This window comes from Sinohyriopsis cumingii, chromosome 11 (assembly GCF_028554795.1).
Source record: "Sinohyriopsis cumingii isolate HCF-2022 chromosome 11, ASM2855479v2, whole genome shotgun sequence".
Taxonomy (NCBI): Eukaryota; Metazoa; Mollusca; class Bivalvia; order Unionida; family Unionidae; genus Sinohyriopsis; species Sinohyriopsis cumingii.
This window is the reverse complement of record NC_142971.1, coordinates 63505736-63524249: the sequence shown is the minus strand read 5'-3', so window position 1 is coordinate 63524249 and position 18514 is coordinate 63505736. Positions and strand designations below refer to the sequence as shown.

At 36.9% G+C, this 18514-nt stretch overlaps 1 protein-coding gene across 1 annotated transcript; it reads right to left on the bottom strand.

Annotated features, from left to right (window-relative positions):
* Nucleotides 1-2188: 2188 nt before the first annotated feature.
* Nucleotides 2189-11409, bottom strand: LOC149788576 (uncharacterized). Its single transcript, XM_089974624.1, has 4 exons — nt 11215-11409; nt 7764-7893; nt 7147-7310; nt 2189-2753 (listed from the first exon to the last, which is right to left on the bottom strand). The coding sequence occupies exons 1-4, from the start codon at nt 11258-11260 to the stop codon at nt 2584-2586; spliced, it is 510 nt and encodes a 169-aa protein (XP_089830750.1). The 5' UTR covers nt 11261-11409; the 3' UTR covers nt 2189-2583.
* Nucleotides 11410-18514: the final 7105 nt, after the last annotated feature.

The window sequence follows — 18514 nt, the reverse complement described above, 5'->3', positions numbered from 1 at the left end:
TTGACCAGTCTTTTCTTGTGTACGAAAACATAACATGTACAGAAATGTTTCTACTAAAACACATTAGAGTTTATGCACACGTTAATTTCTGGCTGACTCCCGCTTTATAGTTGGAGCCAGTGGTGTTGGCCCGGCTTAGTGTTTGAGGGGTTGACTATTGATGTTTCGATATTTGCTTGCTCAGCATTAATGTTATTTCTGTGTCCTTGGTCAGATGGAGAAAGACTGTAATATATGGACTCAGTACTTTTTATGAACTAGTGTAGTGAACTATAGGTAGCACATGACTACTGCTGAAGAGTGTATTTCCATTATTGGATGTTCGTTATCTGAGTAACATGGTGTCTCAACTTTATATCCGTTGTTGAACTGTGCTTTTTCATATATTATGGTTTATGAACATTAACATTTCACAGACGTGTGCCTATTTTTGATAAACATAGCTTCACAACTTCATGGTGTCAAGAGAGACTACCAACTTATGAAAATAATATCGGTCAAAGTGAATATGATTTTAGTATATGTTATGCTAACAAAATTATATTACAAAATATGCTTGTTATATACAAAACATAATGTCTCGTTAACTTGTCAATGCGTGGAAAGCCATAGTTTTATTAGAGTTCTGCATGTCATTAAAATAGCAGCATTCAGCACATGTGTAGAGAGATTGAAGTGAGTATTTGTTTAAGCTGAATCAAGTATTAGATCAAAATTTGATTGTTTAACTACATATTGTCTGAATTGTATATGTCAGGGAATCCCAAACCAATTAGGTCCGTCCTTTTGATAGCCAGTCAAATGTTACTAAAATGTCTTTGATAGACGTATGGAGTCTTGTTCTGCAGAAATATACAAGGAATTTGAATTAGAACGTCTGTAAAATAAACCAAGTAGTATACGTCTTTGTCAAATTAATCGATACATTCATACGCACTCTAGTCCATTTAGTTCAAGATTATGACACAGTTTAAAATGTAGCGAAGTTTCAACAAAAATCTTGACAGCATATTGATGTCACCTTTACGATCTTTTCCTATTTTGAGTGTGATAATGACTGAAGACTTAGGTCGTCAAAAAATGGTGAGATGAGACGAGTGCCAGTAAATGACAGTAAGTGAAATTTAAATCAGTATTCAGAGTCCCAGTAAGTGACAGTAAGTGACATTTACATCAGTATTCAGAGTGCCTAATGTTGGTCAGATGATATTAAGCAAGGAAAAGGTGTTGAGAAAAATCAGGCAAATTGAAAAAGAGAAAGAGAGGAATCTGAAATGTTGAGATGGTTCGAGTGACCATGGTGATTTAATCGAGGTATATTATAAGAGACGATGGTGCAATCAGAAATATCTTGAGCGTGTTTGAGATCAAGGTGCTTTTAATCAGGAATATTTTTAATGAGTTTTAGAGACAATGGTATTTGTTTCAAATATGTATTATTATAAATAGATTTGAGAGACAATTCTGTCTTTGATCTGAAATATTTTATGATTTGAGAGACATTGGTGCTTTAATCATGGATTATCAAACACGAGTTTGAGTGACAAATATGTTCAAATGTTGAATATTTTTGACGTGTTTCAGAGACAAAGGCCTTTTAAAATCTGAAATATTTTGAATTTGTTTGAAAGACAATCGTGTTTTTAATCGGAAATATTTTAAATCAGTTTGAGAGAAAATGGTGCTTTTAATCCGCAATATCTTAAGCGAGTTTGGGATAATGATGTTCGAAATCTTGAATATTTTCAATGGATTTGAGAGACAACGGTGTATTTAATCTGGAATATGTTAATGATTTGAGAGACAGTAGTGTTTTAAATCTGGATTATCTTACTGGAGTTGGAGAGACATGGATGTTTTAATGTTTAATATTTTGAGAGAGAATGCTCTTTTAAATCTCAAATACTTTCAATCAGTTTGAGAGACAATGGCGTTTCTAATCTAGAATAAATTAAATGAGTTTGACCGAAAAATGTGTTATAAATCTGAAATATTTTAAACGCGTTTGACATACAGTGGTGTTTGAAATGTGAAATATTTTAAATGAGATCGAAAAATAATGGTGTTTTTACAATAGATGTGCTTTAAAACAACACACGTCTCTCCATCATTATATTCAGATATATTCAAAGTCTTTCTCTTTCTTGAAGTGTGAGAATTATGAGGTGGTCAGATAAAATCGTAACTCTTTTTGTCTAGGGTGGATTATAAAAATAACTTTACTAAAAACATTTAATTGTAAGTAAAAGTGCATACATCACTCACTTTCTCTGTAATGTTCAATAGCATTGATATGAACTGTATTATATTTACGTTTAATACACAAATCTAGGAGGAATAGCTATTTTATATAAAAAGCAAATGATTCTAAGTTGGAAATGTTTGAGTTTTTAACATATCGGTGAAACGTTAGCAGTAACAGCGCATGCCAAATAAAATCTAGTTTTCCTGGACAACGTTCCAGTCGTCAAAGTGAATGACGCAAACTGCATCCTCTCTCTCTCTCTCCCGTGTAATATGACCGAAATGTAATAAGTGTCAGTCGCAGGAAACTGATAACAAGCCTAAAGGAGATAGTAACTCCTAATAGTTCGCTGCCGGTGGCGGTGGATAAGCCGGGTTGGTGCCTCCCTGAGGCATATTATTATACTGGGAAGATGCTGGTGGGGGAAAACCACCGGGATATCCATAACCGACAGGTCCGTAGGGGGGAGGGTTGGTTGATAGTCCTTGAGTAACAGTCGTGTTATGCACTGAAATGGAAAGAAAATATTGTTAGATCTGTTGTACAAAGTTATCACTGTTAGGATAGCAGATCATACTAGTTAATGTGTAGCTATTGTGATATATATTATTCACAATGAAGGACATAAACCAAAAATATATTATGACTTCACCCATCCAGCTATATATCTATATATATGTCAGTCTGTCTAGATAAAACATTCTTGTTCTCGGGTCTGTGTGAATTAAATTTCTGCCACGAACAAGGTCACATTCTTCCAATTCCATTTCTTCCTGGATTTCAATTACAAACGTCGTCTGCCGTCTATTTAATGTCTTTTCCATATCGTTGTTATATGAAATACTCCGAGTTTTCCGGTACAGTGTACGCATACTGCTGAAACTGTAGCAAGTATAACCAGCATATTTAATGGCTCTTAAATATTATCTTCTATTAATGATATTCTTTAATCATGATTTGATAGTTTTAGATCATATCATCAAATCCAAGCGTCACTGACTGTATACTTTCACTTATGGGCTTGGAAAGCTTTTTGCTCGACACCAGATGTTTTTTTTATGGACTTAATAATCTCAGTTATAGACTGCATATCTTTCTGATTGAGACCAGATGGTTTTACTTATTTCAAAGCATTTCATATCTGATACAATCCAGCTGAGCTGATACCATGCATTTACTGGACTTCTTTTTCTGGAATGAAAATACGCAGGTGATGTATTCTGTGTAAGGTCTGTATGTTTTCTTGGGTTTATGTATGCTTTAAAAGGATATTTCTTACACAATTACTGCCTGTAAATTCACTACTCCTTCCCCAGATTCCCAATCTGTGTTTGAATTTCAGCCAGCGCAATGTCAAACCCATTCATAGTAATCGCTTTATCTTTAATGACAATTGACTACAGCTTTGTAATTATATTGAGACTATTTTGTGCCGCCGCGAGAAGTTAAGTTCTAAATAGATGCATATTCGCAAATGTAGCCATAATGAGATAATTCTACCAGCACCTCCAGGAGCACCGTTACTAGTGATATGGATTTCCACAACAATTTTGATTGATGTTCACAGAATATGGCAATAAATAACTTGGTTTTGCCTTAGAGTGATATGATCATTTTCGTTGTACATGCGTACAACGTTACCTAGGGTCAATAATTGTTTTTCTAGGTAAGCGACTGTACTAGCATGTATTTCGTCGAAAATTACTTGCGACGAGAGACATTAAAAGCAAGATATGCACGGTATTTTACCCTGATCATTACTCAGTCTCCTATGGATTTAAGGTATATTCCATTTCTAACCTACACTGGTCGTTTTGGATCTTGTCAAGGAGTGAAAGTTCTCCATTGTGTTCTCCAGCCATAGGGGTAAGTATTAAATTTATATTTTATTTGATATGTGATGCTTATTCAGTTTGTAATGTCATATCGTGTAATGAAGCATTTACTACTACGCAGATTTGAAACATTGTGAACTTTGAATTACAAGTTGTATTAGAGTTTAATTGATTAGCATATATCTAAAGATTTTTCAGAACCCATTATTATAACCAGTTTGGTTTTATTGTACCTTTTCAGGGCTTTGTAGGGCTGACGGTAGCTGTTTAGGGCTGACTGTAGCTGTTTAGTGCTGCGTGCTGTCTATAGGTATGTGTATACGTGCGTCTGTACACGTGGTAGAACCACGAATGTAGACGTAGCCAATACAAGGGTGACGTATGCTGTCTTTACGTATGTGTATACGCATGTCTGTACATGTGGTGGATCCGTGAAGGGTGTGAGCGGCCGATAAAAGCGTGGGCCAACCCAAGGATTCGGTAGAACTGTGTGTTTCATCAGTTTATGAATCATACGACTGTACAAGTGTCAAGAGACATGTTTGTTCCAAGTGATAGTTCAACTGAGTACATTTGTGAAATCTCGCTTACACTGCATAATCTATGAGATTATGTGAATCTCACTTACTGTGCATAATATTATTTGAAACGTATTTGAATTCTTTGAGATTTTTTGAATCTTAATCGTATTCCATACGTGAGATATTTCGCTTTTCAATTTGTAAATGTTTGTGTAGAATGATTGGATCAATCGTATGTTGAGAGCGTGAAAGAATCAATGTGTGTGTATATATATATATATATATATATATATATATATATATATATATATATATATATATATATATATATATATATATATATATATAATTCATTTTATAAATTTCCATCAGCCATCACATTGTGTTTGCTTGATTCATTTAATCCAAAACCCACTTGGTTACAATTCTGTTACGTGATATGCCTATAATATTTAATGGAGAAAAGATTCCTGCAACACCACGTCCAACGGTCTTTGCCGCGGCGATTCCGGAAATACATGAGTTTGTGTTTTTCAAGTAGCGCGGTTCACTTGGCGAATTCGTCTCGCAGATGTTGTTAGGCTTCTATTGTTTTCTTGCGTAGGTAGCTTTGAGGATCTATCATTGTTCTTTTATTAATATTGTCATACAGGAAACGAATTGTTCAACAGGTTGACCTTGTTCAAGTGCTTTAAGTTTTCAAACATCCAACTGTTCTCGACCTGTTCAACCGTCCAACAACCATAGAAAATATCTCCAGGAGGAAAATTTAATCTTTGGTAATTGTGCACTCCCGGGGTCATTTAGAAATACACCTTTGCTTCTTAACTCTAACGATCGTTTTAATCCGAGAGCGTTTATGCAGACAAGATGGTCGTTGTTAAATACAGTCGAGCTCTTTCTCTTCTTAGTTGAGTCAGTGTTGGATTAACATATTCGCCGGGGAAAGTAAAAATGTAATTGGTATGAATTCAGCTTTGAATTCGGCTTCATTTTTGTTGAAAGAATCTTTAGCTGATTTTACTTCAGGCCCACCGTCGGCAAATTTCGCAACCTCATCAATGCGGAAGGAAGACGTTCAATATTAAATTATATGTAAATAAAAAAACTCATACTTGAAGTAAACCGGTTGGTGACGAAACATGGCCATGCATTCCTCCTATATTAAATCAATGTGAAAGCTACGCCATTTTGAACTATTTTATGACTTATTATATGCATATTATGCTCAGCAACAAAGCATGTCCTTCAGAACAAAGAATTTCTAGGACGAATTGTTAATTTACCTTTTAAAGCTAGGACAATTAATCTTGTCTGTACGTTTGTAAGGTAGAGAGCTGCTGGAAGTACAACCATAATACCATCGAATGTCTAAGTCACCCTAAAACGTACATGGTATCAATGCGCCACAAGTGACCTTGTAAGCATTCAGCAAAGTATCGATCTGTGGATGTTCTGAATGAATAAGTATTGCTTCCTCCTGTCATTGTAATATTTTCAATCAAGAGTAGTAAATAATCAATAACTATTTATGTGTGATTTATGTTTTAGTTCATTACCTGTGGAGGATAAACAAATATTTCAAAAGCTGTAGTTTTCTTCTTGTAAGTGCAATTTTTCAAGTGATCATTGTTTCATTTATTTATTGTGACTTGTACTGTGGATAACCAATTGAAACACAACGGTATTATTCCAAAGACGTCATTAACTTGTAATAAATGTATTATGGTAAAAGAGAGCATCCTCACCCCTATCCCCAAAAAGTAGAATTTTAGAAACAGCAACAAGAGGTATAGAATTCCCAAATTCTCTACAACACCTGTGACAACTTTAATGGACAAAAACAGGATACGTTTATCTGTCTGAAAGTCATATAATCCACGCAAACGCAAATAGAAGAAACTGAATATAAATCAAGAGTATTTATAAGATAGTCAACCAGTTTTGAAACTAAGTAATTGCACAATGAAATTCTATATAAAGGCTGGATATCTTATTATTAATATTCGGTATTAATCGCTATATGTTGGATGCCAATGTATTAAGTTCGGTATTAATTTCTAAACGTTGGATTTCAAAGTATTTTATTCCATATTAATTGCTAAAGATTGGATCTCCAAGTATTACGTTCGGTATTAATTTCTAAAGGCTGGATCTCCGAGTATTACGTTCGGTATCAATTGCTAACGATACTTAAGGTATTAATTGCGGTTATTGTGTTATTCATAATTATGTCATGAACATGAAAAAGGGAGACAATTTGCTGCGCTACAAAAAAATGTTTTGATAGATCTGTAGCAGCCCATTTTATCTCACGATATCTAATATACTGATTTATCTCACGATATCTAATATACTGATTTATCTCACGATATTTAATATACTGATTTCAATGCAGCAGATAATTCATTCGACTGCTATTTGATTTCAACGCAGCATAAGATTGTTTTAACTGCGATTTGATTTCAATCCAGATCAATATTGTTCTTGCTACATACATTTCTCCATTTATCACTAGCAATTACTTAATTATTCGATTACTTACCAACAAACGTCTGTGCGGTAGGGTTCGGCGGTTGGATCACGGTACCTGTACGTCGTTTTGTATTGTTTGCTGCAACACAACAGAATACGATGAGGCCAATCAGGATAGCAAGCCCAACTAGACTCCCAATCACTGCCCCCGCTATGATACCGGCAAGATTTTGGCTGGAATGCAAAGACCGATTGGTAGCAATTGTTTTAGGAACATATGTTTTGTTCAACTAATGCTTTTTACTGACAAAAATAAGGGCTCCGAGTGGCCGAGTTGTCTAAAGCCCTCACAGTTATGGATAACTGCCGTCTCACCTCTGTCTGCGTGGGTTCGAGTCTGGGGCTCGACCAATGTGGGTACATGAGAAAGTTTGTAAGCAGCTTCTCGTAGGTCGGTGGTTCTTTACCGGTTTTTTTTCCGGATTCTTCCTCCACCATTGATCATGGCCGCCATGTATAGCCTATCTTGTTCTGAAAATGGCGTTAAAACCCTACAGCAACAACAACTGACAAAAATAGATGTAATCAATCAATCATGTAATCATTCAATCATGTAATCATGTAATCAATCAATCATGTAATAATGCAATCAACCAATCAATCAACCAATCACTCTTTATTACTTACACACAACAGACGTCGTTGTAGGTGCTGTATTTACTGCCACAACACCCATATTCACAGTATGCTGAGTAGTAGCTACCATAATAGGAACTGTAGCCGTACTGACAATATTCGCCAGCCTCCACCGGTATGGCTGAAAAGGAACCATCGATCACTGAATATATATATATATATATATATATATATATATATATATATATATATATATATATATATATATATATATATATATATATATATATATGTGTGTGTGTGTGTGTGTGTGTGTGTGTGTGTGTGTAGTGTCTGTCTGTGTGTGTGTGTGTGTGTGTGTAGTATCTGTGTGTGTGTGTGTGTGTGTGTATAGTGTCTGTGTGTGTGTGAGATAGAGAGAGAGAGAATATGTGCTGACAGAGATAAATAGGCAGGGGAGAGAGTACTAGGAGGAAAAACAGTTTTCATAGAAAGGCAAAACAAAAACAAAAACAAAGCAAACATATTTGTCAGATAAGAGTCATCGTAATAAGACTCAAGAAACGAATGTAGTTGTAAAAGAAGTGCGAGAAATTCATCCACAGCCAAACCCTGTCGACTTTGCCGAACGTTTTGTGATCGGGACTATTTAGTATCAACTTTGTTGGTAACCGGTATCTTAAAAAATTAACATCATCAAACAACAATTTCATATCTTATTAAACTTCTTTGTAAAATGTTGCATTGATGGTACAAATTCTATTCGGAAGCATCCAATATCAGTTTTAGGTCAATGTGCCACCAAAACTGTAGATGTATACTTGTTAGACCTGTGTAGGGATTAATGGCATTATCTAATGTTTGATAAACACGATTATAATGAGCATTTATTTTCCTGAAGTAGCAAGTGGACGCATATTATCGTCTATGTAATAGGACCATCTGAACGAATAAAAGTTAATAACTTTCGGAAAAATTAGAATTCGTTCTTGAAAATGGGGAAATGTGATTTGAAGAGCCTTTGTTTAAATTATTTCAGTTTTGATTCCTCTGAATGAAAGAACTTTGTTCAGTTTAGTGGTAATGAGATTTAGAATCCAAAGCAAACTGATGACCTTATTCTAATTTCGATAAAATCGAAAGAATTCATAAGGCCTTATTCGAAGATCGATAAAATCCAAAGTGTACGGACGGCTTTTATTCGAAGTTCGAGATAGTTATAGTCATTTAGACATCGATGAGAGGCCCTCTGGGAGACTTTATTAGTTATTTTCGATTAGTAGTGGTTTGAACCAGTGGAAACTAATATAGTGATCATTGTCGTCTTACCAACAAGACGGCTTTTACAATCATTGGCAAACAGAGAAATTAACCTTAAAAAAAAACAGGATTTAGGGAACATTTCACTTTCGTTGGATATAATTAAGTTTTGTTTCCCACCAGTCATTGCAGACACGAACTGTTTTGTTTTTTAACATGTCGATTGTAAATTTATTTTTACGTCCATGGTAATTCGGAAATTGTCGGCTCTGGAGCGTTTGCACCGGAAACTACGGCGATTATCTCTCATTGCGAAGTTGATCTATTTCAACACCTTCTGTTAATGTTGTTACCGAGATTTTGTGCAATCTCTATGCATGATCAACACAGAACCTTTCTAAAAAACAGGAATTACTGAAAAACATGTTTACCTACTGAAAGTTAAAGTATATCCACCCATTAAATTCTAATGAATTGATATTGACCTTTCCTTTAATCGACAGAGAACGTATTGTTAGGATAGCTGCACTAGAAATACAAAATAAACGAGACCTTGCCATTTTTGGCAGGTTAGTAGACCTTTTTATTGTCCCCATAATATGTTGACCTTTGGGTGGCGGAACCATCCCCAGGTCACCTTACATCTAACATCAAATATAGCGTAGGAGAAATAACACACACACACATACACATCTGCAAGAGCACGTGCTCACATTCGTATAGTGCACAATCTATTTTAAGACAATGACACACATACAGCGTCGAGGTTGACATACTGTATACTATACTATGATGCTATTACACATCACTCTTAGTTACTGGTGGAATAATGATTCCCATTGTTCCCAAATCAACACACATACTTATTTCCTTTCAGATGTGACTGCAATATATTTTTTCCAGATTATAGCGGTCTTTGAGAAACTACATATTTTTTGACTAAATGGAAACATAAATAAAAAGGTTGTTCATATATTCCACCTGGACTTGTATCTTCCAATATACAACAGTTGTTGCACTTGGTACAGTATCTATATTCACTTCATTCTGAATCCAATGGGATGCATCATTTTACAGCTTGATTATCACATTATATTCCCAAACGAAATGCAAATATTGTTTCCACTGAATTTTTTTAAAGTAAAAAGTACATTAATCATTATTGGACAATTTTATTTGATACAGAAAAGAATTCATTAGTAAACTGAAAAGAGTAACACAAAATTAAAACCATTGTAATTTTGAGTTTCTTTCTAATTTAAAAACTTTAGCATATATCTCAAGCTTTATATTCATATACAGGTTGAAACTGCCATTCTCTTCACTAGTCGGTTTAACATCCTTTTTTAAAAGTAAATTGTAATAGTCTTTAAATACAGTTTCTACATGGAAAGGGATAAATGGTCATACCAGTAATGTTTTATCTAACTTTTTTACAAAATGACTTTACACATTGAATTATCCATTGAAATGCAGTACAATTCATATTGAGACCATATCTAGCTTTACACCTATCAATGTCAGTCATAGTTCCCTGATTTGTAAGCAAATCACTAATACTGATTACATTATATTCAAACCGTTTCCTATAGAAAATTGGACAGATGTTAAGAAAACAAGGATATGGATGAACTCCATTATAAGGGTGAACAAGGTACCAATTTTCTATGGGAAATGGTTTGAATATAATGTAATCTTTATTTTTTTTGGAACTATCAAGAGCTAAAACAGTGTCATCTGCAAACTGTGACAGTAAAAATTGTTTTTCTTTTGACTTGATACCTTTTTTATTATTCTTTAATAGGGTAGACAATGCTATCTTAGATGAAAGAAATTTGCATATATATATATATATATATATATATATATATATATATATATATATAGAGAGAGAGAGAGAGAGAGAGAGAGAGAGAGAGAGAGCTATCTTCATTGGTTTATTGTGTTTGTCTACTGTGTTTATTTGATGCACATATCAACATGTATTTTGTGTCTTTATTTATTGTTCTTCTGTTATGTTTTCCCCAGTATTCAATATCGGAATTAATTTGATTCCACTTCATCTACACATTTGTCTTATACTGACTGTGTTGCATCATCTACAGATCTCAATCTTCCAGTAGGTCAGTCATGAATCTAAAGAGGAAAATAAGTGTCAATATACGGTCTGATATATATTCCTTTGTACAAAATTAAGACACACACATGCACACACTAACACGCACATACTTAATATACCTACCTTCAAGAAAAAGCGTACAAGCTATGATAAAGTAAAACTTCAACATTTTGATGGTTATCCGAGAATAAATACAATCAACACGACGTTTCCACTCCCTTGCTCTCCAGTAACATCATACAATTTATCTGAAAGAAATAAGTACCTGTTTGAACACAGATTACATACACAACGAAATTTACGCTATGGCAACCTATATCCGTCAAAGACGAGCGCATAGCGAGATGTACGTTTTCCTGACGTGCTATTTATTCAATTAAACTTTGTAAAGACTACTGTCCTGTGCACTTGAAACATCAATGTAAAATCAATATTCTATCCGCGTACTGGTTTTGTGATCGTTTAACTTACATTTATACAATATATATCTTACCCAAAATGAAATACGCTGCGCACAATTACTTGTTGTAGGGTTTAACGCCATTTTTCAGCACACGATAGGCTATACATGGCGGCCAGTATTAATGGTGGAGGAGGAACCCGGGAAATCCCCGGAGAGAACCACAGACCCTCGAGAAGCTACTGGCAAGCTTTCTCACATACCCACATTGGCCGAATCCGAGACTCGAACCCAAGCAGACAGAGGTGAGATGGCAGTGATCCGTAACGGAGAGCGCTTTAGACCACTCGGCCACTCAGGGCCCCCCACAATTACTTGTAACCCGGCTTATGAAGTTACACATTTTACTAGTCATGTAAGATTTTTTAAAACACTCCTTCCATGTGGATGTTATATTTTTCCAATAATATTTTCATGCTGACGTTGCAAAACATTCTTGAATATCGTAGAACAGTGGTTCCCAACTAGTGGACAGATTACCGTCCCCTTCCCCGTGGAGGTGGGCGCTGGGTTATTCCACGGGTCCGCGAATTTATAATAGTTTTCACATAGCTTCGGAGCCTAATAGTACAATGACCGCTCCGGTGGCCTAGTGGTTAGAGTGGCCGCCTCCGATCCGGAATGTCGCGGGTTCTAACCCCGGCTGAATCATACCAAAGACTTATAAAATGGTACTAGCAGCTGACTCGCTTGGCGCTCATTATTAAAAGGTAAGTGCTAGGACTGGTCGGCCTGGTGTCAGTATAATGTAACTGATTGGGACGTCATGCTCCATGTATGGGGCATGATGCCCGTGTTTGACATCACTATAAACTGACAAACTGCCGACATCGTAGCGATATGACTGAAAAATTAGTAAAAAGACGTTAACAATCGTAAACACACACACACACACACACACACACACACACACACACACACTAAAAGTACAACAATTATCATGTTGGGATCAGCGCAGTTTTTAAGCTTAAAAAGGGATCAGTGTACTCGAAAAGGTTGGAAAGCACTGGAGTAGAACAAATATATGTCTTGATGACAGGGATCTTACCTAGTGAACTTTTATTTGTTCTGAGGGCTAAAACAATTATCGAAATCAATTCTTTGCATACTGAGCGACTGTGGAAAACGGATATCTTCGTCGAAAGGATGATAAATAAAGCACTACATAGAATGGACAAGGAGTCGTTCCGGAAGTTCACATGACCTGTTTTTAATCAATTTAGATATTGGTGATATTGAAAATTACCGCCATTATAAATGATTTGGGTGTTTCCTAGATGAAAAGAAAATAATACCGTAGAGAAAAGAATAAAGCAGTAGTTTTGTCCCGTTTATCAGAATTGTTCCTATCTGAAAACAATGGCTTTATGACGCTAAGGTGCAACTAATTTTATTGCACGTGTTTCACAGTCTTGCAAAATTTGCCGGACAGCTTGGTTGATCTGATGCCTTCCAAGAGAAAATGTCGTGACTCGACGAGACTGTCTTGGTTATATGAAATATATATGGATAAGAGAGTACAGGGTACAGTCTATTCTCATTAATCCAACACTAGCCCTGCCAGTAAAATCGTCAGATTTACCCGAGTTTTAGATAAAGGAATACAATCTTTAACCACATCCAGAAAACCCTTTTTCCTTGTGTCTTTCTGTTGCTGCTGTTAGATAAACATAAATACTATTATCAATTTGTATACTGGACTTTGTGCGATGCGCTGCAAGAACTTTGGTGTGAGGTCAACAGATGAAGGACACATGATTTACTTCAGTGGACATGAGGACAAGTATGGGTGTCACAGAATAAGGCAATAAATAACATTGTTTCGCCTTAGAACGATTTGATCCTTTTCGTCGTACATGCGTACAACGTTACCTAGGGTGGATACTTGTTAATCTAGTTAAGCGACTGAAACAGCATGTATCTCGTCGTAGGTCGCTTGCTGCGAGAGACACAAAATGGACGGTATGCACGGGTATTTTCCCCTTATTAATACTTATCGTCCGTTAGATTTAAGACAAGTTCCTTCTCTTATTGACACACTGGTCTTTTGGATATCTTCAAGGAGTATACGTTCACCATTTTCGTTCTACAGCGATAGGGGTAAGTTTTACATTTTTATTTTAGTTGATATGTGAAGCATATTCATGTTTCATGTCGTAACGTGAAATGTTGCCTTTACCACTACGCGGATTCGAAAAGTTGTAAACTTTTGAAATGTTGCAAGTTGCTATTAAGAAATTAATGTAGTAGCATTTATCTATAGATTTTAAGTCTTACCTGTTATTATGATTTTATGGTTTTAGTTTAGCTGTCGGTGTGTATGTGTGTGCGGGTATACCAGGCTGTGGGTCTGGTCGTCTGTATGTCAGTATGGGGATGGAAGCAGGTGAGACCATCAAGGCCATACAAGGACGGAACTGCTGATTCGTAAACTTGTGCGCATGGTGGATCCATGAAGGGTGTGTGTGGCCAATACAAGTGTGGGCCAACCCAAGAATTCAGGAGGACTGTGTGCTTTGACAAATGGACACGTGAACCGGGTCAAAATGTTTTGCTTGCAGCTTTAACAAGTATTTATGAGTCATATGTGGCTGTGAATCATACGGGCTGTACAAATGACTTCGTTCGAGCGCTATGCCGATAACCAGAAATGGAAGTTAGATGATTGGGCTTTTCATCTCAGTGCTTTTTTAAAAGGTAAGGCTCTCGACGTATACTCGCGACTTCCTAGTAGCGAGGTGTTTAACTACGACGCTCTGAAGGAAGCACTACTAAAACGGTATGAATGGACAAAGCAAGGTTTCCGGAAAAAGTTTAGGTATAGTAAATCTGAGAAGCGGGAAAACTTTGGGCAATTTATCGCTGGAATAGATAATTACTTCCAACGGGTGATTGAATGTGCTAAGGTGAACAAGACATTTGAGGGTTTAGTGGATTTCTTGCTCAGCGATCAGTTATTAAGTATAGTATGGCGGTATTTGAACCAATTTCTTAAGGAAGAAGCGTTCATAGATGTTCAAGACATAACTCAGCAAGCATATCGTTTCGCTGAGTCACATGGTGGAACTCAAAACATGGTTTCGAAAGATAAGACTGGGAATCAGTCTAAGGGTTCGACTCCAAGAGAAGCCAGTAAAACCAAGTGACATAGATACATATGGTAGAGAAACGAAAAGTCAAGGTGTACAATGCTATAAATATAACGAATGGGTCATGTAAAAGCAAATTGTCTTAAAAGAAAAGGACCCATACATAAGGCAGCCGTAGCAATACATAACAAAAACGGTTCCGATCAATCGGTTCATGACGATATTCCTTTATTCGGTACGTGTAGCGCGGGTACCAACAGCGAACGGTACTGTTAACGTTCAGGGGTGCACAGTTTTACGTGATACCGGTTGCACAGGTGTGGTTATCAAACGTAGTCTCGTGAAGGATAACCAAATGCTGGGGATAGAGACTCCCTGCATTCTACTCGATCAGACGATCGATCGTGTACCTGTTTCAAAAGTCAAGATTAAAACTCTTTTCTTGACCGGAACAGTTGATGCGCTCTGTATGGATAATCCAATTTACGACTTGAAATCGGCAACGTTGAAGTTTTTCATCTGCCGACTATGTAAGATTTTCAAACACCCCCAGCTCTAGCCGTTGAAACGCGAGCGCAATCTCGGCAGGAGAAATGCACGTTTCGGAAGTTCGGAAGTTAATTGTCCCCGAATCAATTGAAGGAATCTCGCGTGACGAATGTCAGAATGTCAGAAAACTGTGTCTAAGGCGAGAGTTTTACGAGTTCCTCTAGGCCAAATGCACTTGATCGACACACCTTTCAAACGAATGGCGATGGATATTGTCGAGCCCATACAATCTATAACCGATAAGAAAAACAGGTATATCCTTACACTCGTGGATTATGCTACCAGGTACCCTGAAGCCGTAGTACTGCCTAGTATCCAAACAGAGAGGGTAGCCGAAGCGCTAGTGGATATATTCAGTAGGGTAGGAGTGCCGGAAAATTTTTTAACGGCTTGCGGATCCCAATTCACTTCCGACCTCATGGTTGAAGTTTGTATGATGTTATCCATAAAACAAAAGAACACGACACCATACCATTCAATGCATAACGGTCTGGTAGAAAAGTCTGATTTATTGTACATAAGGACGTTGTGAGTGAGTGCAGACCAGTGTCTAACAGGATGATTACCATCCGTTTATGGGCATGTCCGTTCAACATCACAATCATAAAGGTTTATGCCACAGCATCTAACCATGCTGACAAAGATGTGGATGCGTGCTACGACCAGCTTCAAACTCTCATTGACCAGACACCCAAGAAGGATATTCTAGTTATTCAAGAGACTGGAATATGCCAAAGTAGGAGAAAACGCACAGGGAGACTGGTGGGAAGTCTATGGTCTATAATCTAATGAGCATACCAATGAGAGAGGCTCCTGGACATCGCCACCTACAATAACCTAGTGCTGACGAACACCATTGGCTCCCCACAAACCATCTAGAAGATGGACTTTCCATTGTTCAGCCTGTAAACATCGTGATCATTCTGACTACATCTTGGGAAGGAAGCGCTTCAGCACTGCCAGAACACGTAGCTTCCAAGGAGCTGATATTTGAAATAACCATGACTTGCTGCTGATGACTCAAACTTCGTCTGAGCAAAACCACGAAGTCAAGACAGGTTAGAATCAGGTTTGAACTTGAAAAACTTAAAGATTCATGAATGGCACAAACATACGAGGCATCATTAGGCGGAAAAGTTGCACTACTCACAATTTTGGGCGCTGAAGACATAAACCTAAACACCTTGATCACCACCTTTAACATGGCAGTAATAGGCAAAGCCAGCGAGATCCTTTGCCAGAATCTTAGGATAAAGAAGCCCTAAAGATATCCTCGACCTCTGTGATGTGAGAAGAAGACTCGGGAGGAAGCGGGGAGACCTTGAAAGAATAGTCAAATGCAGAGAGATTAACAGCGGGATTGTTAACAGGAGCCTAAAGAAAGTGAAGGAAAGAATTTTAGAGAAACAGTGTAAGGAAATCAAGGAAAGCCTTAACTAGAGTGACGGTAAAATCATACTACTTTAAGAAAGAGATGTCAGCTGGGGTAGAGAATATAACAGCAGAAGTTCCGATGTCTTGAAAGACCACGAGGGCAATGTTAGTGTTTGAGGCTGAATATTCATAAACCGGCGCTTCCGCTGATGATATCGATAGCTTAGCAGGAGATGAACAAAAACTGGAAACCTTAGTGAACCGTTTCAATCAGGCATCACTAAGGTATGGGATGGAGATCAGCGCTGAAAGGACCAAGCTAATGACAAACGAACTGAGTGGAATCCAAAAGAAAATAAGAATGGACAGGAGCTTGGTACAGTGTCAAGCTTCAAGGATAGAGGGATAGAGGTGCTATCGTCTCTGATAAAGGTCTACAACCTGAGGTTCAGTTTAGGATAGCGCAGACAACATCTGTCCTGGCTACGAGGAAGCTTATTCGGAAGAACAGAAGCATTACGCTTGGGTCAAAGATAAAGCTAATGCATTCCTTCATCATGTCCATGTTCCTGTATGCACGTGAGACATAGACCCTGATAGCAGACCTAGAGTGAAGAATCCATGCTTTATGACCAATATATTTTTCGAAGGATCCTGGAAATTCATACTTAAACCTTGTCTTTAACGAGGAGAGGAACCTTAGAATTCAAGGTGTAATTGGACCACATGAAGATCTGCTCCCCACCGTAAAGAAACGCATACTAAGATGGTCACGTTCCATGCTCATTTGGCCTGTCAAACACAATCCTACTGATCACAGTGAGAAGAAAGTGAAAATTGGACAGACAAAATAGATGGGAAAATAACATCAAAGAGTGGACAGGCATGGGCTAGGCAAGTCCCAAAGAGCATTGTAGAACAGGGATAAATGGAGAGAGATTTTCGCAAAGTTATCAGTGGCGCCCCTACGATCAGCTGGATTACGGGAGAAATGAGGAATAACAAAATCAGTGATCCTTAGTTTAATAATGAATGCTTAAATTCATTTATTTTTCATTCGACATATATTTGTAATTCTGCTAGGCCGTTATTCACTTGATTTACTGAGGGAAATAGTCTTGTTAATTTCCCCAGAGTGGCATAATATTATATTTGTTCTCACCGCCCTTCAATAGACACCGATACAATTATCAACAAGAAATTTGAAGTTATTCTTATGTGCTTGATACGCAAGTATGACCTCTTTAAATTAAAGACGAACCGACTTCAACTGCAGGAAGGCGCAAATTCTCTTTTTACTTAATGTGCTACTTTTATGAATTGTGAAGGAGAATCATCTTACAGTTAACATTTTCTTTGCGAATAATTACAAAACACAGCAGAACATAAACAATCACTCGCTGACATCGCGCGGGATCCAGTAAGAAATATATTACTTCAATTTGTTATACATATTGCTAGCCAATAAGTTTCGTGGGTGAAAAACTTAAGTTTTGCACTCGTGAAATTAATGAGTTTATTACCCACTCGATGAAAAATATCCGTTGTTCACTCATTTCAATCAAATCTCCTCTCTGAAATTAACAATAGTGCATATTTAAAATCGTGTTCATTGTATTTTGTTACTGTGGAGAAGAAATAACAAAATTCACCAAATGATAGCACATATTTCGTTGACTGAGTCCATGTTATACAAATAGAAAGAAATTTGGTGATTTTGCACGCACTTCTCAATTTGGTTAATAAGCTTGAATTCTATATACATGTCAAAAGTGCATCCTCATGAAGTGGCAGGTCTCTGAACCCTCGTAGTTCTCTCTCTCTCTCTCTGAGACACTCTTTCTCCATAATAATAGAGGTTACTCATTCATCGTCGATTTACCCTTTAAAATTGTCGTCTCACATAAACATATTCAATTATCTCAGGTATGTGAATAGGCAGGTTATTCAA